This window comes from Onychomys torridus, chromosome 17 (assembly GCF_903995425.1).
Source record: "Onychomys torridus chromosome 17, mOncTor1.1, whole genome shotgun sequence".
In the NCBI taxonomy this organism is placed as follows: domain Eukaryota; kingdom Metazoa; phylum Chordata; class Mammalia; order Rodentia; family Cricetidae; genus Onychomys; species Onychomys torridus.
In genome coordinates this window covers 62,207,475-62,226,063 of record NC_050459.1, presented here as the reverse complement: position 1 = coordinate 62,226,063, position 18,589 = coordinate 62,207,475, and the positions used below count along the sequence as shown (strand labels likewise).

General features: G+C 49.9%; 1 protein-coding gene across 1 annotated transcript in view; it reads right to left on the bottom strand.

The window, feature by feature from the left end:
- The window catches only part of Nwd1 (NACHT and WD repeat domain containing 1), an 81,929-nt gene extending 63,808 nt beyond the window's left edge, over positions 1 to 18,121 (bottom strand). The window contains exons 1-4 of the mRNA XM_036166433.1: positions 17,766 to 18,121; positions 16,871 to 16,950; positions 12,335 to 12,420; positions 6,277 to 6,393 (exon numbers count right to left, since the gene is read on the bottom strand). Coding sequence (XP_036022326.1) covers positions 6,277 to 6,393; positions 12,335 to 12,418 — 201 coding nt within the window. The 5' untranslated portion in view covers positions 12,419 to 12,420; positions 16,871 to 16,950; positions 17,766 to 18,121. The remainder of the gene's footprint in view (positions 1 to 6,276; positions 6,394 to 12,334; positions 12,421 to 16,870; positions 16,951 to 17,765) is intronic.
- Positions 18,122 to 18,589: the final 468 nt, after the last annotated feature.

Below are 18,589 nucleotides of genomic sequence, written 5' to 3'. Positions count from 1 at the left end.
GCTTCAAAGCAATAATAATTAAAACATCCTGGTAGTTGAGTACAAAGAGAAGGACAGGACACAGTTTGAGGACACCAGAGGCACTGAAGTTAAAAGTTAACACATGACCAGGCATGGTGACGCACGCCTGTAACCCCAGCACTCGGGAGGCAGAGGCAGGGAATATCTGTGAGTTCGAGGCCAGCCTGGGCTACAGAGTGAGTTCCAGGATAGCCAAGGCTCCACAGAGAAACCCTGTCTCGGAAAAAAAACAAAAATTAAAAGCAAAACAACAACAATAACAAAATGTTACCACACCGGCAGAGGTGTGCCTCAGCTCTTGCCCAGTTCCGATATTTGTTTTTCCTTTTTTTCCCTCCAAGATCAGGGCTCATCATATTGCCCAGGCTGGCCTCCAACTTATGGGCTCTAAATGGGACATCTCCATCAGCACAAAAGGCTCAGGAGCATCACAGAAGAGGGGCGGGAAGAAGGCTGTGGACACACATGACCGCCACAGGCCGCAGAAACATGAAGCAGGAACTCAGCTGACTATAGCAAAAGCCAAAACCTGGAAGAAGCAGGGCTCTTCCAGAGGAAGAAGCCAAGCCTCAAAGAGTGTTGGTGATATTAGCTCTTAAATACATTTTAGCCTGTTCCTGCAATGATTTTCTTATATGCTGTGGTAGCTTTCCCAATTAATTCTTCTTCTAAGAACTTCTAACAGTGTGTTTTATCTGAGTTACCTCTCAAACATCCAAAGCCAAATGGCAGACAGAATTCCAGACAACCTGCTGGTCTCCTGAATTAAGGTAGTTATCCTCCGTACAGGGACACCATCTTCGCCAGGAGGACAAGGCAGACTTTAGATAGTAGCTTTGTATCTTGTGCAAATTAAGCTCAGACCCTCCTTTCTTCCTCAGGCCAAATGGCACCTCAGACTTCCCTTCCAACAATTAGCTCAGAACAGAAGGGCTTTTTCCTTACCAGGTGCACTCAAGCTAGGATGCAGGTTTCCTCGCCACTGAGCAGACTCACCCTGCCCACCCAGAAAGTGGAGGGTATGTGCGGGGAGGTGGGTCACCCGAAGGAGAGAGAAAGGAGCAAAGATGGAGATAGGAATGAAGACAGAACGAGATGGAAAGAACTAGACAGGACTGAGAGGACAGGGGGGAGAGGGACAGAGAGGAAGCTGTGTAGAGAGAATTTTGTCTTGAAGAATAAAGTGAATGGACTAAAGAGTTTCCTGTAAGTAGATTCATTTGATATCCTCAGGTTAGTATCCCCAGCACTTGAACATCTTCCCCAGGACTCTGGGAGAAATCTCCTCGGGCAGGTGTTAGTTATTTTGGCGCTCTTACCCCGCGAGAAACCGTCCCAAACACGACAAGACCACAGAAGAGTTTTTATTAAAAGAGGATAGAGGATGTGACAGGCCTGTGTGAAACACACACGTGGTTATGGTCATGCAAGATGGCGCCAGCTTTATAAAGGTTGGGCCGCGCATGCGTACAGGAACTCGTGTGGCTACTCCATGCATGCACGTAGATTACAAGGCCGTGCAGGCTTTACGCAACCATGTAAAGCCACACAGTCCTAGTCACACGAGATGTTTGACCCGGAAATGGCTATTTTGAACCAGAAATAACTAGGCTGTCCACTGGGAAAGCCCAACCTTGTGGACATGTTGTGATTTCCTATCATTCCTGACTCATTTTCTCTTAAAAAATGAAAAAAATGTGGATGAGTGGGTATGGGGCGCCTTTTCTCTCAAAGACTGCTTCAGGCTGAATGGTGGATGTCGATTGGTTCTTGGGGGGAAATGGGAAGCTGGCTCCTGAAGTCCTGGGATGAAGTCCTGCAGCTGTCCATCCTCCATGGTGTGGCTGGTCCTGGGATGAAGTTCTGTTATGCCTTGTCCTGCAGCTGTCCGTCCTTCATGGTGTGGCTGGGACCCTTCTGTCTGACAGGACACTGGTGACATAAAAGCTTAGAGAAAAGACTCATTATTATTTTATTTTTGGAGTTGACATTCATCTGAGGTAGATCTGGCCTGTCCAGATGGAGACATGTTAAAAAGGTGGCTGTGATGTTTTAGTACTCTACTTAATTTTTACCTGAGACAAGCCTTATTCAAGGTAGTTTATTTAAGGCACCTGTTTGTTTTGTTAGTTTAGCATTTAGGATACACAGGTGATCAGTTGCTGAGTATTGAACAGTGATAGATTGTTATATCCTTACCGCCTGGATATTTTGATGGTCCCTTTTGCCTCCGGCCCTGTGTGGCCCTAGTTGGGAAAGGAAGGTGTGATACCTTATTCCTCTGGAATTGGTGACAAGGCAGTGGATCCTGGTGTCCTCTGGAGCTTGAGAGTGAAGAGAACTTATTTTTTGAATTAAGGACAAGGCAAAGATCGTGGCCCTGTCTGTATGCACATGAGAAACACAGGCGGTAACTTTGAAATGAGACAATAAGCTCTTATCTTAGTTGGAAATCCTTCTCATTAAGTAACTCTGAAAGTACAATTAAATCTGGTGAGGTAAGTAAAGCTGTCCTCTGTACCCAGCAATAGAAAGGAGTGACATCCTAAAACTCCCAGGACTGAGTCACTGGCTCTGGTGTCCAGAAGGAAAGAAACGATCGCTTCCCTGCTGAGTTCTGGGTTCCCTGCCAAGTCTGTAGCCAGGAGACATGTTATCTGTGATGTACTCTCTCTGCCTTGCCCCTAATTAAAAAAAAAAAAATAAGTTCTCTTGCACTCTCAAGCTCCAGAGGACACCAGGATCCACTGCCTTGTCACCAATTCCAGAGGAATAAGGTATCACACCTTCCTTTCCCAACTAGAACCACACAGGGCCGGAGGCAAAAGGGACCATCAAAATATCCAGGCGGTAAGGATATAACAGTCTATCACTTCAATACTCAGCAACTGATCACCTGTGTATCCCAAATGCTAAACAAAACAAACAGGTGCCTTAAATAAACCACCTCGAATAAGGCTTGTCTCAGGAAAAAATCAAGCAGAGTACTAAAACATCACAGCCACCTTTTTAACATGTCTCCATCCAGATAGGCCAGATCCACCTCAGATAAATGTCAACTCCAAAAACAAAATAATAATGAGTCTTTTCTCTAAGCTTTTTATGTCACCAGTGTCCTGTCAGACAGAAGGGTCCCAGCCACACCATGAAGGACGGACAGCTGCAGGACAAGGCATGACAGAACTTCATCCCAGGACCAGCCACACCATGAAGGACGGACAGCTGCAGGACTTCATCCCAGGACTTCAGGCGCCAGCCTCCCCATCTCCCTTCAAGAACCAATCGACGTCCACCATTCAGCCTGAAGCAGTCTTTGAGAGAAACAGCGCCCCATACCCATCTATCCACATTTTTTTCTTTTTTTAAGAGAAAATGAGTCAGGAATGATAGGAAATCACAACATGTCCACAAGGTTGGGCTTTCCCGGTGGACAGCCTAGTTATTTCTGGTTCAAAATAGCCATTTCCGGGTCAAACATCTCGTGTGACTAGGACTGGGTGGCTTTACACGGTTGCGTAAAGCCTGCACGGCCTTGTAATCTACGTGCATGCATGGAGTAGCCACACGAGTTCCTGTACGCATGCGCGGCCCAACCTTTATAAAGCTGGCGCCATCTTGCATGACCCTCTTCTTGTCTCCATAACCACGTGTGTGTTTCACACAGGCCTGTCACATCCTCTATCCTCTTTTAATAAAAACTCTTCTGTGGTCTTGTCGTGTTCGGGACGGTTTCTCGCGGGGTAAGAGCGCCAAAATAACTAACAGCGGGCACCTGAGGGGGGTTTGATACATGACTGTTTGAAGGCATGAGCTCACAGCAGCTATATCTACATATGCTCAAGACAGCTCAGCCATACCTACACGTGCTCAAGACAGCTAAAACCTGTTGGGATTCTGCTATGCTCCAGCTGCATGACTGTGCATGGGCAGTTCAGGAACTAGACAAGGGGTCGTGTGTCTTACATCATCAGTGTGCACTGGTGATTACATAGCACAGCGTGGTCATGCAATCTGCACATGCATGGCGTAGCTCTGTAAGCCCACCTGCACCTTAAAGAGCCGTGACTCAGACCCCACCCCCTCTCTCTGTTCTGCTCTCTCTTCCCCCACCATCTTTCTCTCTCTCTGCTCTCTGCACGTGTGTCTCCCCCAGGCCTGGTTCTTCTGCCCTCCGCCTCTCTTCCTCCTAACAAAGCTCTGATACTGACACTGGGTTTTGCCGTGGCCACGACCTATCTGTGCAGTAACCAGTGCCGGTCACCAATGCCACTTATCATTCTTACAAAACCCAGTGTGGGGGTGTTATAAGGCCCCACCCTGATCTGAGGACCCATTGGCAGTTGATGGCTGCTGGGGAAGGAAGTCACTTTGCTTGAAGGGCAGGGGCTCTGGCAGGCTGCTCAGGCTCTGCGATGGCCGAATACCTGTGTGCATTCAGATGATACTAACTGGACTCATCGGGTTACTTAAAAAAATTTTTAAAAAAAGCCAAGAAAGTGGGAGGAGGGGATGTCTGGGAGATCTAGGGGAGGAGGCAGACCAAGTTGGGGCTGGATTTGATCAAGATAAATTATATAAAGGTAAGAAATTGTCAAGTAAGACATTCTTTTAAAAATATTCAGAAGACTCCTGGGTTGAAGCAACCCTCCTCCCTCAGCCTCCCAAAGTAGTTGCACCAACAGGTGTATGCCTGCACCTCCAGCTTCTTCTGTTTTGTTCTTTTATGGAGACTTCATCGCTGAGGCAACACTAGCCTATAGAACATTCTAGAAATCTGGGTGAATGCTAATCCGTGCTGCCAACACACTCACCGTGATCAGGGCAATGTGAATGTTGCTGCACAGGGTATGCAGCTCTTCCTGTGGACAGTGAGGTTTTTTATTCATGAGTGAGCCTGTGAGTGGGTATATGCACATGAGTGCAGTGTCCTCAGAGGCCAAAAGAGGGCACCAGACTCCTGGGAGCTGGAGTTATTAACAGTTGTGAGCAGCCTGACATGGGTGCTGGAAACTGAACTGGGGACCTCTGCAAAAGCAGCACAGGCTTTTCTGCTGGGTCTGAGGGGTGTTTGTTTGTTTGTCTCGCTCTGTAGACCAGGCTGACCTCAAACTCACAGAGATTCACCTGCCTCTGCCTCCCGAGTGCTGGGTATTCCCAGCTTGGTTTGTGTTTGTTTGTTTGTTTTTGTTTGTTTTTCTTTTTGGGTTTTTTTTTTTTGAGGGGGGTTAGGTTTTTGTTGTTGTTGGTGGTTTGGTTTTTTTGTGACAGGGTTTCTTTGTGTAGCTTTGGGAGCCTGTCCTGGATCTCACTCTGTAGACCAGGCTGACCTCAAACTCACAGAGATCTGCCTGCCTCTGCCTCCCGAGTGCTGGGATTAAAGGCATGTGCCACCCACCACCCAGCTTACTTTTCTTTCTTTTTTTTTTCTTTTTGGTTTTTCGAGACAGGGTTTCTCAGTGTAGCTTTGTGACTTTCCTGGAACTCACATGGTAGCCCAGGCTGGCCTCGAACTCACAGAGATCCACCTGGCTCTGCCTCCCGAGTGCTGGGGTTAAAGGTGTGTGCCACCACCTCCTGGCATCCTGCATACTTTTCTTTCTTTCTTTTTTTCTGGAGCTAGGATCAAACCCAGGGCCTTGCGCTTGCTAGGCAAGCGTTCTACCACTGAGCTAAATCCCCAGCCCCCATACTTTACTTTTTTTTTTTTTTATTGTCATTTTTTGAGACAGGGTCTGTAACTTGGTAGCCAAGGATGACCTTGAACTCCATATCTTCCTGCCCCCACCTTATGGGTACTGGAAATACAGACCAGCTTGGGGATTATTTTGGTGACAGAGGAGGTACAGGTGTGTGTTCCAGACCAACAGAAACCTGGAGGCAGAGAAAGGATGTGGGTTTCTACTTCCTCTCTTGTTTTCCAGAATCCCAAAGTTTCACAGATGTAAAGTGGACCAGGTGGGAAGAGTGAGGGAATTTCAGAACGGCCCAAAAGACACCCTCCCCAGTCAGTGTTATACTCTCCAGCTCACTTACTACTGCATTTGATTACTAATGCCTGGCTTCCAGCTATTTCTGAAGAGCATGTAAGTACTGTTATTGATTAGTTATGTCTGTCACGACCGGTTTATGGGGACTGGGATATTTGCTAAAATGCCACCCACTTCTCTCTCTCCTCTGTTTGGGTAGCTGCCAGGGACCACATTCCTGTGATGGAAGACAGAACAAGGGCACCTCCACCTTCCCCGACACACTCACCACAAAGGCTGGTCCGATGGATGTTTTCTGGCAGCGTTCAAGTTCTTCTAAGCAGAGTTCTGTGGTCAAGTGGTCAGTGGCCTGTGTGTTCGGGACACCCCACCTCAGATCAACCACCTGGGAATAGAAGGGTGAGGTTTCTGATAACTGACTTGTTCTATAATTTCATTTGACTGAAGAAGTTTCTCCCAACCAGTTTTGTTGATCTGTTCCAGGGGGATTCTAGTTTAGACAAATCTGAGGCTAGGGAGGTAGCTAAGTGGGAGGATGGTTGCCTAGAATCCCCCAGTGAGGTGTGGTATGTGGCAAGATGGTTTGCATAATGCGCACAATCGATCCCTGGATTCTATTCTGCAGCAGAATCAAAGAACAAAAGGGGCGCACCCCTGTAATCCCAGCACTGGGAGACCGAGGCAGGGGGTCTCTCTGAGTTCAAGGCCAGCCTGGGCTACACAGCAAGTTCCAGGACAGCCTGGGCTACACAGCAAGTTCCAGGACAGCCTGGGCTACACAGCAAGTTCCAGGACAGCCAGGGCTACACAGAGAAACCCTGTTTGGAAAATTTTAAAAAGAGGGACTGGAGAGATGGCTCAGAGATTAAAGGCATTGACTGCTCTTCCAGAAGACCCAGGTTCAATTCCGAGCACCCACATGGCAGCTCACAGCTGTCTGTAACTCAAGTTCCAATGGACCTGACACTTTCGTACTGGCACATATGCAGGCAAAACACCAATGCACAGTTTTAAAAAAGAAAGAAAAAGTTAAAAAAGAAGAAAATTATGCAATTATGAGAAAAGAAAAGAGTAGATCACACTGAGGGACATCTTTGGGTATCTTCAGGATTCACGGTTGTTCCTCTCTCAGAAGCTCGTGGTCATGAACTGCAAGGAAGGACCTTGGGCTCCAGATGCTGAAGCAGGAGCAAGGATTTTGAGTCCAAGGCCTGTCTGAGCTGCATAGAGACCCTGCCTCAAGGACGAAGGGAAGGGAAGAGAAGAGAAGAGAAAGGTTTCCTTAAAAACAAGTTTGTGGCCGGGTGGTGGTGGCGCATGCCTGTAATCCCAGCACTTGGGAGGCAGAGGCAGGCGGATCTCTGTGAGTTTGAGGTCAGCCTGGTCTACAGAGCTAGTCCAGGACAGGCTCCAAAACTACAGAGAAACCCTGTCTTGAAAAACCAAAAACCCAAAACCAAACCAAAACAAACAAACAAACAAACAAAAACAGGTTTGTGGGGCTGGAGGGCTGTCTTGGTAGTTGTGAGCGCTTGCTGCTCCTTCAGAGATCTGAATTCATTTCCCAGAACTCACTGGGTATCTCACAACAGCTTGGAACTCCAGCTCTGGGGATCCAAAGCCCTCTCAGACACCTGCACACACTTGACAAAAAAACATAAATAAAAATAATAAACCTTAAAAAACCAAAACAGAAAAAAAATTAAAAATAAATTCAAAACAAAACAGAAAACCAGAAACAGGCTTGGTAGGGCTGAAGCTGAGCCTTGGTTGGTAGAGGGCCCACCTGGCTGCACAGAGCCCTGAGTTTGATGCCCAGTACGGTCTAGCAGCTGGGCCTGGGGCATGCCTTTTATGCCTCTGCTTGGAAGCAGAGGGATCCAGAGCTCAATGTCTTCCTTAGCTACACAGCAAGGTCAGTGTCAGCCTGGATTTCTCGAGACCCTGTTTCAACAATTGAAAAGCTCTGTAGGAAGCTGGCTGTTTCTCGCTTGTTCTTTTTAAAGGAGAGCGTGTCCAAGCTTGCTGGAAGCATGCTTTGTGACGGAGGGTATTGAGGCCAGCAGGAAGTGACCCAGCCAATTCTCCTTAGCAACCACACACCAGGTCCACCTCTGCCACTGGCTGGCAGAAGAGCTGGGGGAGGTGGGGGGAGGGGGTTGCGAGCTGGGCTGAATGGCAGCGGGCTGCACTGGCCCAGGGAAGGCTGGCCTGGCAGGAAGACAAAGGGTACAGGGAGCTGAGTCCACCTTTGTAAATTCTGTAGCCCGGAGAGAGAGGTGCAAATCCCGATCAACTACAGCAACAGCAACAGAGGCTGAGGGGATCCCGCGGGGGAGGTGGTGAGCGTGCAGCCCCCAGCCCCCCAGTCCCCCGGCCCCCAGCTAGCCAGGCACTTGTGCCATCTGCCTGGTGCACCAGTGAGGGTGTTAAAAGGACAAGCACAGGGCTTTAGTGAGCCCTCAGTGTGTGATTTTCTTCTGTCACTGTTTTGTTCTGGTGGTGCTGGGGACGGACTCCAGGGACCTCACACTTGTGAGGTAAATGCTCTACCCCTGAGCTATACCCTCATGGCCTGTTTATTTTATTTTATTTACTTATTTTGAGACAGCATCTCCCTGTTTCCCAGGCTGGCCTTGAACTCTGCGCTCAAGCTCTTCCTAGACTCATTGTCCTCTTGTCCCTGTGCTTGAATTCTGTCTCTTAAGCAGTGACAGGAACAGTGGGATTCCAAACCCAGCTCCTTCTTTATTTCCTTTTTAAAAAAATGCTATTTTGGGGGTGGGGGTAAGAGGGGTAAAGACAGGGTTTCTCTGTATAGCCCTGGCTGTCCTGGAACTTGCTCTGTAGACCAGGCTGGCATCGAACTCACAGAGTTCCGACTGCCTCTGTCTCCCAAGTACCGGGATTAAAGGTATGCACCACCATAGCTGGGCTGCATGTGTTATTATTTCTATAAATATGTATACACATAATGTAAACATGTGAGTGTGTCTGTGCACATGTGTGCAATACCCTCAGAGACCAGAAGAGGACACTGGATCTCCTGGAACTGGAGTTACAGGTGGTTGTGGGTTACCTAATGTGGGTGCTGGGAACCAAACTCAGGTCTGATCCAACAGCAGAAGCCCTTTTGACCACCGAGTCATCCTTCTGGCCCCTTTATTTCTCTCTGTGATATATGTGTGTACATGTTCATGCATGTGTGTGCACAGAGGTGTGCATGTGCATGTGGACGCCAAGGTCAACGATGTCTGGTGTCTTCCTTTGTTCCTCCCCATCTTGGTTTTTGAGACAGGGTCTCTCAGACTGGACTGCATGACCATCAAGCTCTGGGGTGGTGCCTATCTCTGCCCTGACCCCCATGTTCAGATTACAGTCACATGCCACTGCCCCCAGCTTCTATGTGGGAACTGGGGATCAGAACTCAGACCTTCAAGCTTTCAAGGGAAGCCTAGTCTTCTCTCAGGAGTCTATCAAGAATGAGTTGGGGCCAGGTGGCGGCGGCGGCGGTGGTGGCGCACGCCTTTAATCCCAGCACTTGGGAGGCAGAGGCAGGTGGATCTTTGTGAGTTCCAGGCCAGTCTGGTCTCCAAAGCGAGTTCCAGGAAAGGCGCAAAGCTACACAGAGAAACCCTGTCTCGAAAAAAACAAAAAACAAACAAAAAAAGAAAAGAATGAGTTGGGCTTTCTGCCCCCTCTGCCACCATGGCACCATAGGAAAGCTTGTGGGGAATGGGGCCAAAACCATGAGGCTGCTGTTGGAATTCACCCTTGACTGCACCCTGGAGAAGTCAGGAGTCACGGATGCTGCCAGTTCCAAGCACTTCCTCCAGGAGAGAATCAAGGCAAACTGGAAACGGGGAATCTTGGTGGAGGGATGTGAGCATCGAATGGCTCAAAAACGTGATCACTGCCACTGTCAGGTGCCTTTCCCCAAAGGGCATTTGCAGGGTGACAGTCTCTGGGGCCAACCGTTGCCAACCACAAGGAGAGCTATGAACCAGGCCGGGTGGCACTTGCCTTTAACCTCACACTTGGGGAGCAGAGGCAGGCGGACTTGAGGCCGGCCTGGTCTACAGAGCGAGTTCCTGGCTAGCCAGAATTGTTACACAGAGAAACCTTGCCTTGAGAAACAGAGAGAGAGAGAGAGAGAGAGAGAGAGAGAGAGAGAGAGAGAGAGAGCGCTGCTTTCCTGTGTCACTTCCAGATTAACCAGGATGAAGAGGAGGACCGGGATTAAGAAACACTGGTCTGGAATGTTTTGTATGAATTCACACATAAAATTTAGGAACAAAGGAGTTGGGGATTTAGCTCAGTGGTAGAGCGCTTGCCTAGCAAGCGCAAGGCCCTGGTTTGGTCCTCAGCTCTGGCAAAAAAAAAAAAAAAAAGGAATAAGAGCAACAACAAAAATGAGGCTGGCTCGCTTGGTGGTGGTGGTGCAGACCTTTAATCCCAGCACTCGGGAGGCAGAGGCAGGTGGATTTCTGTGAGTTTGAGGCCAGCCTGGTCTACAGAGCGAGATCCAGGACAGCCAGAGCTACACAGAGAAACCCTGTCTCAAAAAACAAAACACACACACACACACACACACACACACACACACACACACATATGCACGCATGCACACACACATGCGCACACACAAGGGAGCTGGGTGTGGTGGCAAAGGACAGCCTCCAAGTGGTTTGGACACTGAGGTGGGAGGGTCAGTAGTACAGGGCAGACTTTGTTTCCAAAAAGTGTGGAGAGGGGCTGGGTGATGGAGATCTCTAAGATGCTTGTCTGTAGCACGAGGCCCTGAGTTCCATTCCATGACCTCATGCAAAAGCCAGGCTCAGTGATTCATTCTGCAGTACTAGAGCTGAGGACCCCAGGGCTGGATATCAGGTAGCCAGCTAGGCGAGCTCTAGGCCAGAGGGAGATGCTGTCTCTAAAACCTAAATGGATGGCACCTGGGGAATGAAACCCAAAAGTGACATCTGGTCTCCACATGTATGCACATACATGCACACACACACATATACAGGAACACTGATGAGGAGATGGGGAGAGCAATGTAGAGCAAGAAGGTGGTTTCTTGTTAAAAAAGTACGGGGCTGGAGAGATGGCTCAGAAATTAAGAGTACTGACTGCTCTTGCAGAGGACCCAGGTTCAGTTCCTAGAACCCACATGGCAGCTCACAACTGTCTGAAACTTCTGGTCCAGAGACTCTGACGCCCTCTTCTGGCCTCCACAGGTATTGCACACATGAGGACATAGACTTACATGCAGACAAACATCCAATTGCATAAAATCATTCAATAAATCTTGCTTAAAAAGTGAGTAGGACAGCTGGCCTGGTGGCATGTAAAGGGCATGAGTGCTCACACACACGCTGGAGAAACCAGGAATGTAATCACGCTGGGTTGTCTCCTCAAAGGAGGAAATGAATACCTGTTTTCCACTGAGAAGGCTGGTAGAGGCGGCTGTTTAATGACCTAGTGACCTTTGCTATCTGTAGAGCCAGAACCCAGAATGCTTATCCCAGACTCTCCCTCCTAGACCTTCATCTTTGTTTCTCGGTCACTAGAACCCACCCTTAGGGGAGATGTCACGTGGACGTCACAGCCTGCTGACCTCTATCTTTGTCAGAGACCACAGCAGATCCTGGGCCCTTAAGCTATAGAACCCATCTTTGTGGTGGAGGTCACGTGTATTTCACAAAAGAGTTTTGGTGTAGTCATTCTTTAAGCTTTGTTGTGCACATGGGACTGGGACAATTGTCACCAGGAAACTTTTTCAAAGCTGTACTGTACTTAAATATGCCTGAAATAAACTGCCTGGGGCCAGACTCTGGAAGTCTGATCCAGCCCAGCTAACTAAGTCTTTCTTGCTGAACCGGATTTCCTTCTTGCCTCTCGAAGATGGCTTCTCTGCTGGCTGTGGCATTTGTAGGGACCCCACAGTGGCACATGCCTTTAATCCCAGCACTCAGGAGGCAGAGGCAGGCGGATCTCTTGGAGAGGTAGCTCAGTTGGTACATTGTTTACAGGTGGGTTGGTAGAGTGCCTGCCTAGCACACATGAATCCCAGGTCCATCCACATCACTGCATAAATGGCTTGGTGGCACAAACCTGTCACCCTATCACTTGGGAGGTGAAGGTAGTGGATTATGAATTCAAGGTCATCCTCAGCTAATCAGTGAGTTCAAGTCCAACCTGGGCTAAATGAGACCTTGTCTCAAAAGACAAAACAAAAAACATTTTGAGTTTTGAGACCCAGAGCTAAAGTACCAAACAGATGACAAGGGGTGGCGTGACTCCTGAGTGACCATGGCGCTTACCTCGAACGTCAAGCCGTGTTTCCGACAGAAGCTCTGCACTTCAGGGTAGGCGGTGCACTGCAGGGCTTCTCGCTCTGCGTCCATATCTGCAAGGCACAGCCAGGAGCGTGTTAGAGGGAAGATTCCAGACGTCTCCCCACCCCCACTGAGCTCTATGTCTCATCAGACCACTGCGAGGTTGGACTCCTAAATAACAAAAAAATACGGAAGAAGAAGAGAAGTGGAGAAGGAAGAAGAAGACGAAGATGAAGGAGGAGGAGGAGGAGGAGGAGGAGGAGAAGAAGAAGAAGAAGAAGGGCCAGCAAGATGGCTCAGCAGTAAAGGGGCTTGCTGCCAAACCTGCCCACCTGCCCCCAGGACACAAGGAAACAACTGATCTCGAAAGTTGTCCTCTGACCTCCACAAATGTGTGCTGTCCTGGTGCACACATAATTAATTCTCTCCCCAGAAAGACCACACACAAAAAATGATTGAGCCGGGTGGTGGTGGCGCACGCCTTTAATCCCAGCACTTGGGAGGCAGAGGCAGGCGGATCTCTGTGAGTTCGAGGCCAGCCTGGTCTACAAAGAGAGTTCCAGGAAAGGCGCAAAGCTACACAGAGAAACCCTGTCTCGAAAAACAAACAAACAACAACAAACAAACAAAAATTAGTGAAATCTAAAAATTACATGGAGTCAAACCAAAGAAACCAGCCACCCTGGATCACCTGGAGTCGCCCGTGTGAGCTCCATAAATATTACAGCCCAAGACACCCTCAGGCCCAGCCCAGCAGGATGAGCCCAGGCTAAGTCAGGGCAGCCAGATAAAATGTAGGTGTGTTGGGCAGGAAGCACAGTGGAGGGGCCCTCTGGACCCAGCACACAGGAGGCCCTGTTCACTGCTCTCCAGCTCCATGTGGTTGTGTAAAATAATGAAGGCTGTCCTCCTACCCAACGGGAGACAAATGATTCAGTCACATTTGGCTTATTCTACTCTCTCAGACCCAGCACGATAGAGGCCCTGGGTTTCACCCCTTGTAACAAAACAAAACAAGGGAATCCACCCAACACAGACAGTCTTCTCAGCTAATTACAAGTGAGATGAACAAGGTCACATGCAAGTACATGCTGAGCCACTCCAGGCTCTGCTTCTAACACACTAAAGGATTATTTCCAGTTCCTCTGGAATGCAGAGTGAACCAGGTGTGTTTGCTGTGCTGACAGGGGATGGAGCCACGCCCCCAGCCCCTCACTGGGATTCTAGGCGGGGCTCCACCCTGACCACGCCCCCAGCCCCTCACTGGGGATTCTAGATAGGGCTCCACCCTGACCACGCCCCCAGCCCCTCACTGGGATTCTAGGCGGGGCTCCACCCTGACCACGCCCCCAGCCCTCACTGGGATCCTAGGCGGGGCTCCACCCCTGACCACGCCCCCAGCCCCTCACTGGGATTCTAGGCGGGGCTCCACCCTGACCACGCCCCCAGCCCCTCACTGGGATTCTAGGCGGGGCTCCACCCTGACCACGCCCCCAGCCCCTCACTGGGATTCTAGGCAGTGGTTCTACCACAACCCAAAGTGAGTGACTCAAAATACATATTCAGATTCTGACTTGGGAGCTGTCCAGAATGGGAGTCTGGGATCTGTCTCCCACACACTTGTCCCTTTCCCAATCTGTTTTTTCAATTTTATAGGGTATTTGGATGTGTTCATAAAATTCTCATCAGATAGAAGTTCAGGCCCAAGCCTTGCTAAGCATGAGGGACACATCTAAAGGACACGGCTCCACCGTCTGAACTTTGCATGCACATGCAGAGTGTGGTTGGGGACTCCAAGTTCAGTCCCCAGCACTAAGAAGCCAACAGATCAAGGAAAAAATGCAATCCATGTGGCAGACAATAATGAATCAACAGTGTCATCAGCCACTTGCCACACAGCCATTACCGAAGAATTAAACAGGGCGGCGGCGCACACCTTTAATCCCACCACTTGGGAGGCAGAGGCAGGTGGATCTCTGAGTTCAAGTCAGCCTGGTCTATAGAGTGACTTCCGACAGCCAGGACTACACAGAGAAATCTTGTCTCGAAAAAAATATTTTTAAAAAAAGTGAATAAATAAAATAAAAATTGAATATACTCCACAATAGAAGGAAAAACCGATAACACCCAAAGTGCCTGTCTTGTAGCAACTTGAGCAGATTTGAGGGTAAGCTTTGTACTTGAAGACGCTCCTTTGTATCAAGGTGAGAAAATGGGCCCTTGTACATCGGTGCCCTCTGGTGTACCATACTCAGTGACAGTGCTGTGTGCTCAGTGGATTCAGCCTGGAGCATGCAGCTGATTGTAACAGTAACTCCATAATGGACATTGGGAGCTAATGCAGATCAGGCATTGCATGTGTAGTTTTATTTAATGTGAAGAACATGGATGCAGCTGTATGCAGCTGGTACTGTCTCAAAGCTCTTCACTTGGTCAGAGGGAGAACCGACATACAATTTAAAACATGGGGCTATTGAGATGGCTCATTGTGTGAAGGAGCTTGCCATCAAGCCTGAAGCTGCAAGTTCAATTCTGGGGACCCACCTGGTGGGAGGAGAGAACCGACTCCTGACAGTTGCCCTCTGTGCATGGCTCGCGTGCACCCCACACACATAAATAAATGTATAAGGGGCTGGAGAGATGGCTCAGAGGTTAAGAGCACTGCCTGCTCTTCCAGAGGTCCTGAGTTCAATTCCCAGCACCCACATGGTGGCTCACAACCATCTGCAATGAGATCTGGCATCCTCTTCTGTGTACATAACAAATAAATAAATCTTTATAAAATAAATAAATAAATAAATGTATAAAAACAAGGGAGGGTCTGGGAATGTAGCTCATTAGTAGAGTGCTTGCCTAGCATAAACTGGGTTTAGTCCCCAAAACAACAGCATCAAAGAAAATTGAATAATCAAAAACGAAACGCTTGGGCAGGAGGTTAGGGGTGTGGCTCAGTAGAGCATTTGTGGGGCAGACATGAAGCCCCTTGCCTGCGTGTAAGTTCCCACCCTGGCTCTTGTCAAGCGTGTGTGAGATGCTGGGTTCCTCCTCCAGCAACCGCCAGACATACACGAGACAAAGCATAGAGTCGCGCACACAGGACATCCCTTGTGACCATTGGTTGCAATATCAGGCCACTCACAGCAACTGTATTCAAGTGTTCATATGATGGAGAAGAAAGCAGAGGACCCAGGAAGACCCTAGACAGGGCTCTTATGGGGGTCACCAGCCCGGATCTATTCACTCGCATCTCTTGGAGGACCCTATGAGACATAGGCGCCCGCCATCAAGGGTGTCCACTTGTCTCCTGCTCTTACCTGCGATGGCAGAGCTGATGAAGATGGCCACGCTGCTGCTGGAAGACGGTGCTGGTAGGGAGCCCGCCTGACCCCGGAGAAGCCGCTGGCGGGTGCCAGGGCTGAGGGGGCCCACACTCATGCTTCCCATCCACCTGGATGGTTCTTCCCCAGGAAAGGGCCTGAGACCCATGGACCTCACCCCCTCGGAGGCTGGCCAGGCACGGCCATCCGGAAGAGGGAGCGTATCTCAGGCTCTGTGGCCCCTCGGTCACCCCATCATTCCTTCCGGGATGCCTGGATGCTGTCTTCCACTCTTTGTCTGAAGTGCTAACAGGATGTGGCAGGGCGGCTTTCCCAGTGTTGCTGGATGTTGTTGCCTTCTTCAGGCACTAGAGTCTGCTTCCAGCTTCTCATGGAAGCTTCAGTGGTTACCACAGCAACTGTGGTTCGCAGCACTGGGCGCTGGAGCCCAGGGACCAGACAATCTTTCCAACACCTGGCTCCCCTGGGGCCTCTGTGTAAGTTGAGCCTGAGCCCAGGTGTGCAGAGGGAGGCTAGGGTTTCTGGGAACCATGTGTAGCCCTGGCATTTGGTAGAGACTCCACTGCATGCCACCCTCTCTGTGCCTCTCATAATCCAGTGTTCATGTACCGTGAAAATTACACAAGATGGTTGTCTGGAGCACTATGCCGCCCCAGAATGCATCAATGTCTGCAGACGTTTATGGTTGTCCAGAACAGGAGTGCTAGGAACAAGTGAGTGGAAAGCTGGGGGCGTGGCTCAGAGGTGGAGCCCCGCCCAGAATCCCACTGAGGGGCTGGGGGCGTGGTTCAGGGACCTAGAATGCTCCAGTGTGGCTGGCTCAGAGGTAGTCTGGTTTCTATCCTGCATAAGACCTTAGACTAGAAGTTCTCTATCTAAGGGTCATGACCCCTTAGACAAACCTCTACCTCCAAAAAATATTTACATTCTGATTCATAACAGTGGAAAAATGACAGTTATGAAGCAGCAGTGACAGTAATTTTATGGTTGGGGTCATCACAGCAGGAGCCGTATTAAAGGGCCACAGCGTTATCGAGGGCTGAGAAGCACCGTGCGAGACTGACTGACTCTCCGTGGAGACGGGATGGGGAAGGAGAGCAGACATGAGGGCAGGGGAGGGAGGAGATTTCTCTGGACGTGTCTAGGTTTCCCCACCTCCCAGTCCATCCCAGTGACACTGAACCTGTGTGTCCGCTCGAGGCATGAGCACAGGCTCCTCCATGGTCTTCCTGGAGCGTGGAAGGTCCAGGCAACCGCCGTCTTCTGTGAATTGAGAGCAACATAAGTGTTCTGTCAGGCAGCAGCATGGGTCGACAATGAAACATGTCCATATAGCCATGGCGACAGGAGTACGCTAGGCACTGAGAACATATGAATTTGCAAGGCACCAAACACAGAGAGAGTGCTTGATGGGTACATGTCTATAGATAGAGGTATGTGCACTATAGTATGTTGTATGCTGTTTATATGGAACATTAATATGTGCTAAAGGCCCGGTGGCGCACACCTGTAGCCGCAGCACGTGGGGTGCTTGCCTAGCACACACCAGACCCTGACTGCCCTCAGCACATCAAAACCTGCCTATGATGCCATGAGTCAGAAGGATCAGGAGTTCAAAGTCATCCTTACATACTCGGTGAATTCAAGGTCAGTCAGGGCTACATGAGACTATCTCATAAACACCAAGGGGGTGGGGTGGGGGTGGGGCGGTGAACACCAACGGGCTGGGGGGGGGGTGGGGTGGTGTTCAGGATGTGGATGCTGGAGAAGCAGTAGTCCAACACCAGTCTGGGTTAGCACAGCATACTAAGGCCAGCCTGGATTACATGAGACCCTGCCTCAAAAAGGCAGAAGAAAGGGAGAGGGGGAGGGGAGGGGAAAAGGAAGAAGAGGAGGGTCCGTTCCTAGTTTAACCTCAGGGCCTTTGCACATTCTAAACCAAATCTGGGCAACTCACTTTCTTTCCGATTTCAAAGGAGAATTTCCATTGTCCTCTGAGGTCTCCTGGAGGTACTTGACTTGATGGGTCTTTTCAGCCACCCCCTGTGGAATCCCCCCTGTATCTGTGCGGTACTCACCCTCAGCTCACACAGCTCTCCATTTTCAGTGTCTGTTCCCCGAGGAATGTGGGTCCCACAGACGCAGGCATGGCTCTCAGTAAGGGACTCTGAAGAATCTGTGCCTCAGCGGGTCCTTGGGCAGCCATCCAACATTTTGGCCCCTGTGTGTTACCCAGACACCTCAGCAAGAAGCGGGGGAGGTCTTCTGCAAGCTCAGCGCCCTTCTCGGCACCTGCTCCAGGCTCTCCCGGGGACACCGGCTTCCCTCTTGTTGGCAGGAAGGGCACCAACTCCGAAGTCCCTGGGAGAAGGAAGTTGCTTGGGCCCAAAGCCACCATGAAAACAAGGCTCTGCCTTTCCTGGTAACTTTTGTCTTAGGTATTTTCTGGTCACCCCACCAAGTTATCCCAGCAACTGGGATAAAGGAAAGGAACTGGCTGAGGAGCAGCCTGGGTTGGGCACCTGGCCAGGCCTGTGGTTAACTGTTGTGTGCCAGGCTTGCCGGCTCTCAGCAGCATGTGGCTCTCAGCAGCATGTGCCGTCTATTGGGGGGGGGGGTTGCAGGCTGCTGGCTGGTTTGCATATGTCACCAACACCATGAGGGGAGGCTGTGATCCTATCCTAGAGCTGCAGGCCATGTGCTCCAGGGGCTGGAGAGAGGATCAGATGTAAAGAGCGATTGCTGCTCTTCCTGAGGACCCGAGTTCAGTACCTAGCCCCCACATCAGGTGTGGCTCATGGCCACCTGCACCTCCATCACCTTCTTCTGGTCTCTGGGCACTGCAGGAGCCTATGCAATGTGGGTCCTGGAGGTCTCAAACTCAAGTTATCAGGTCTTATTA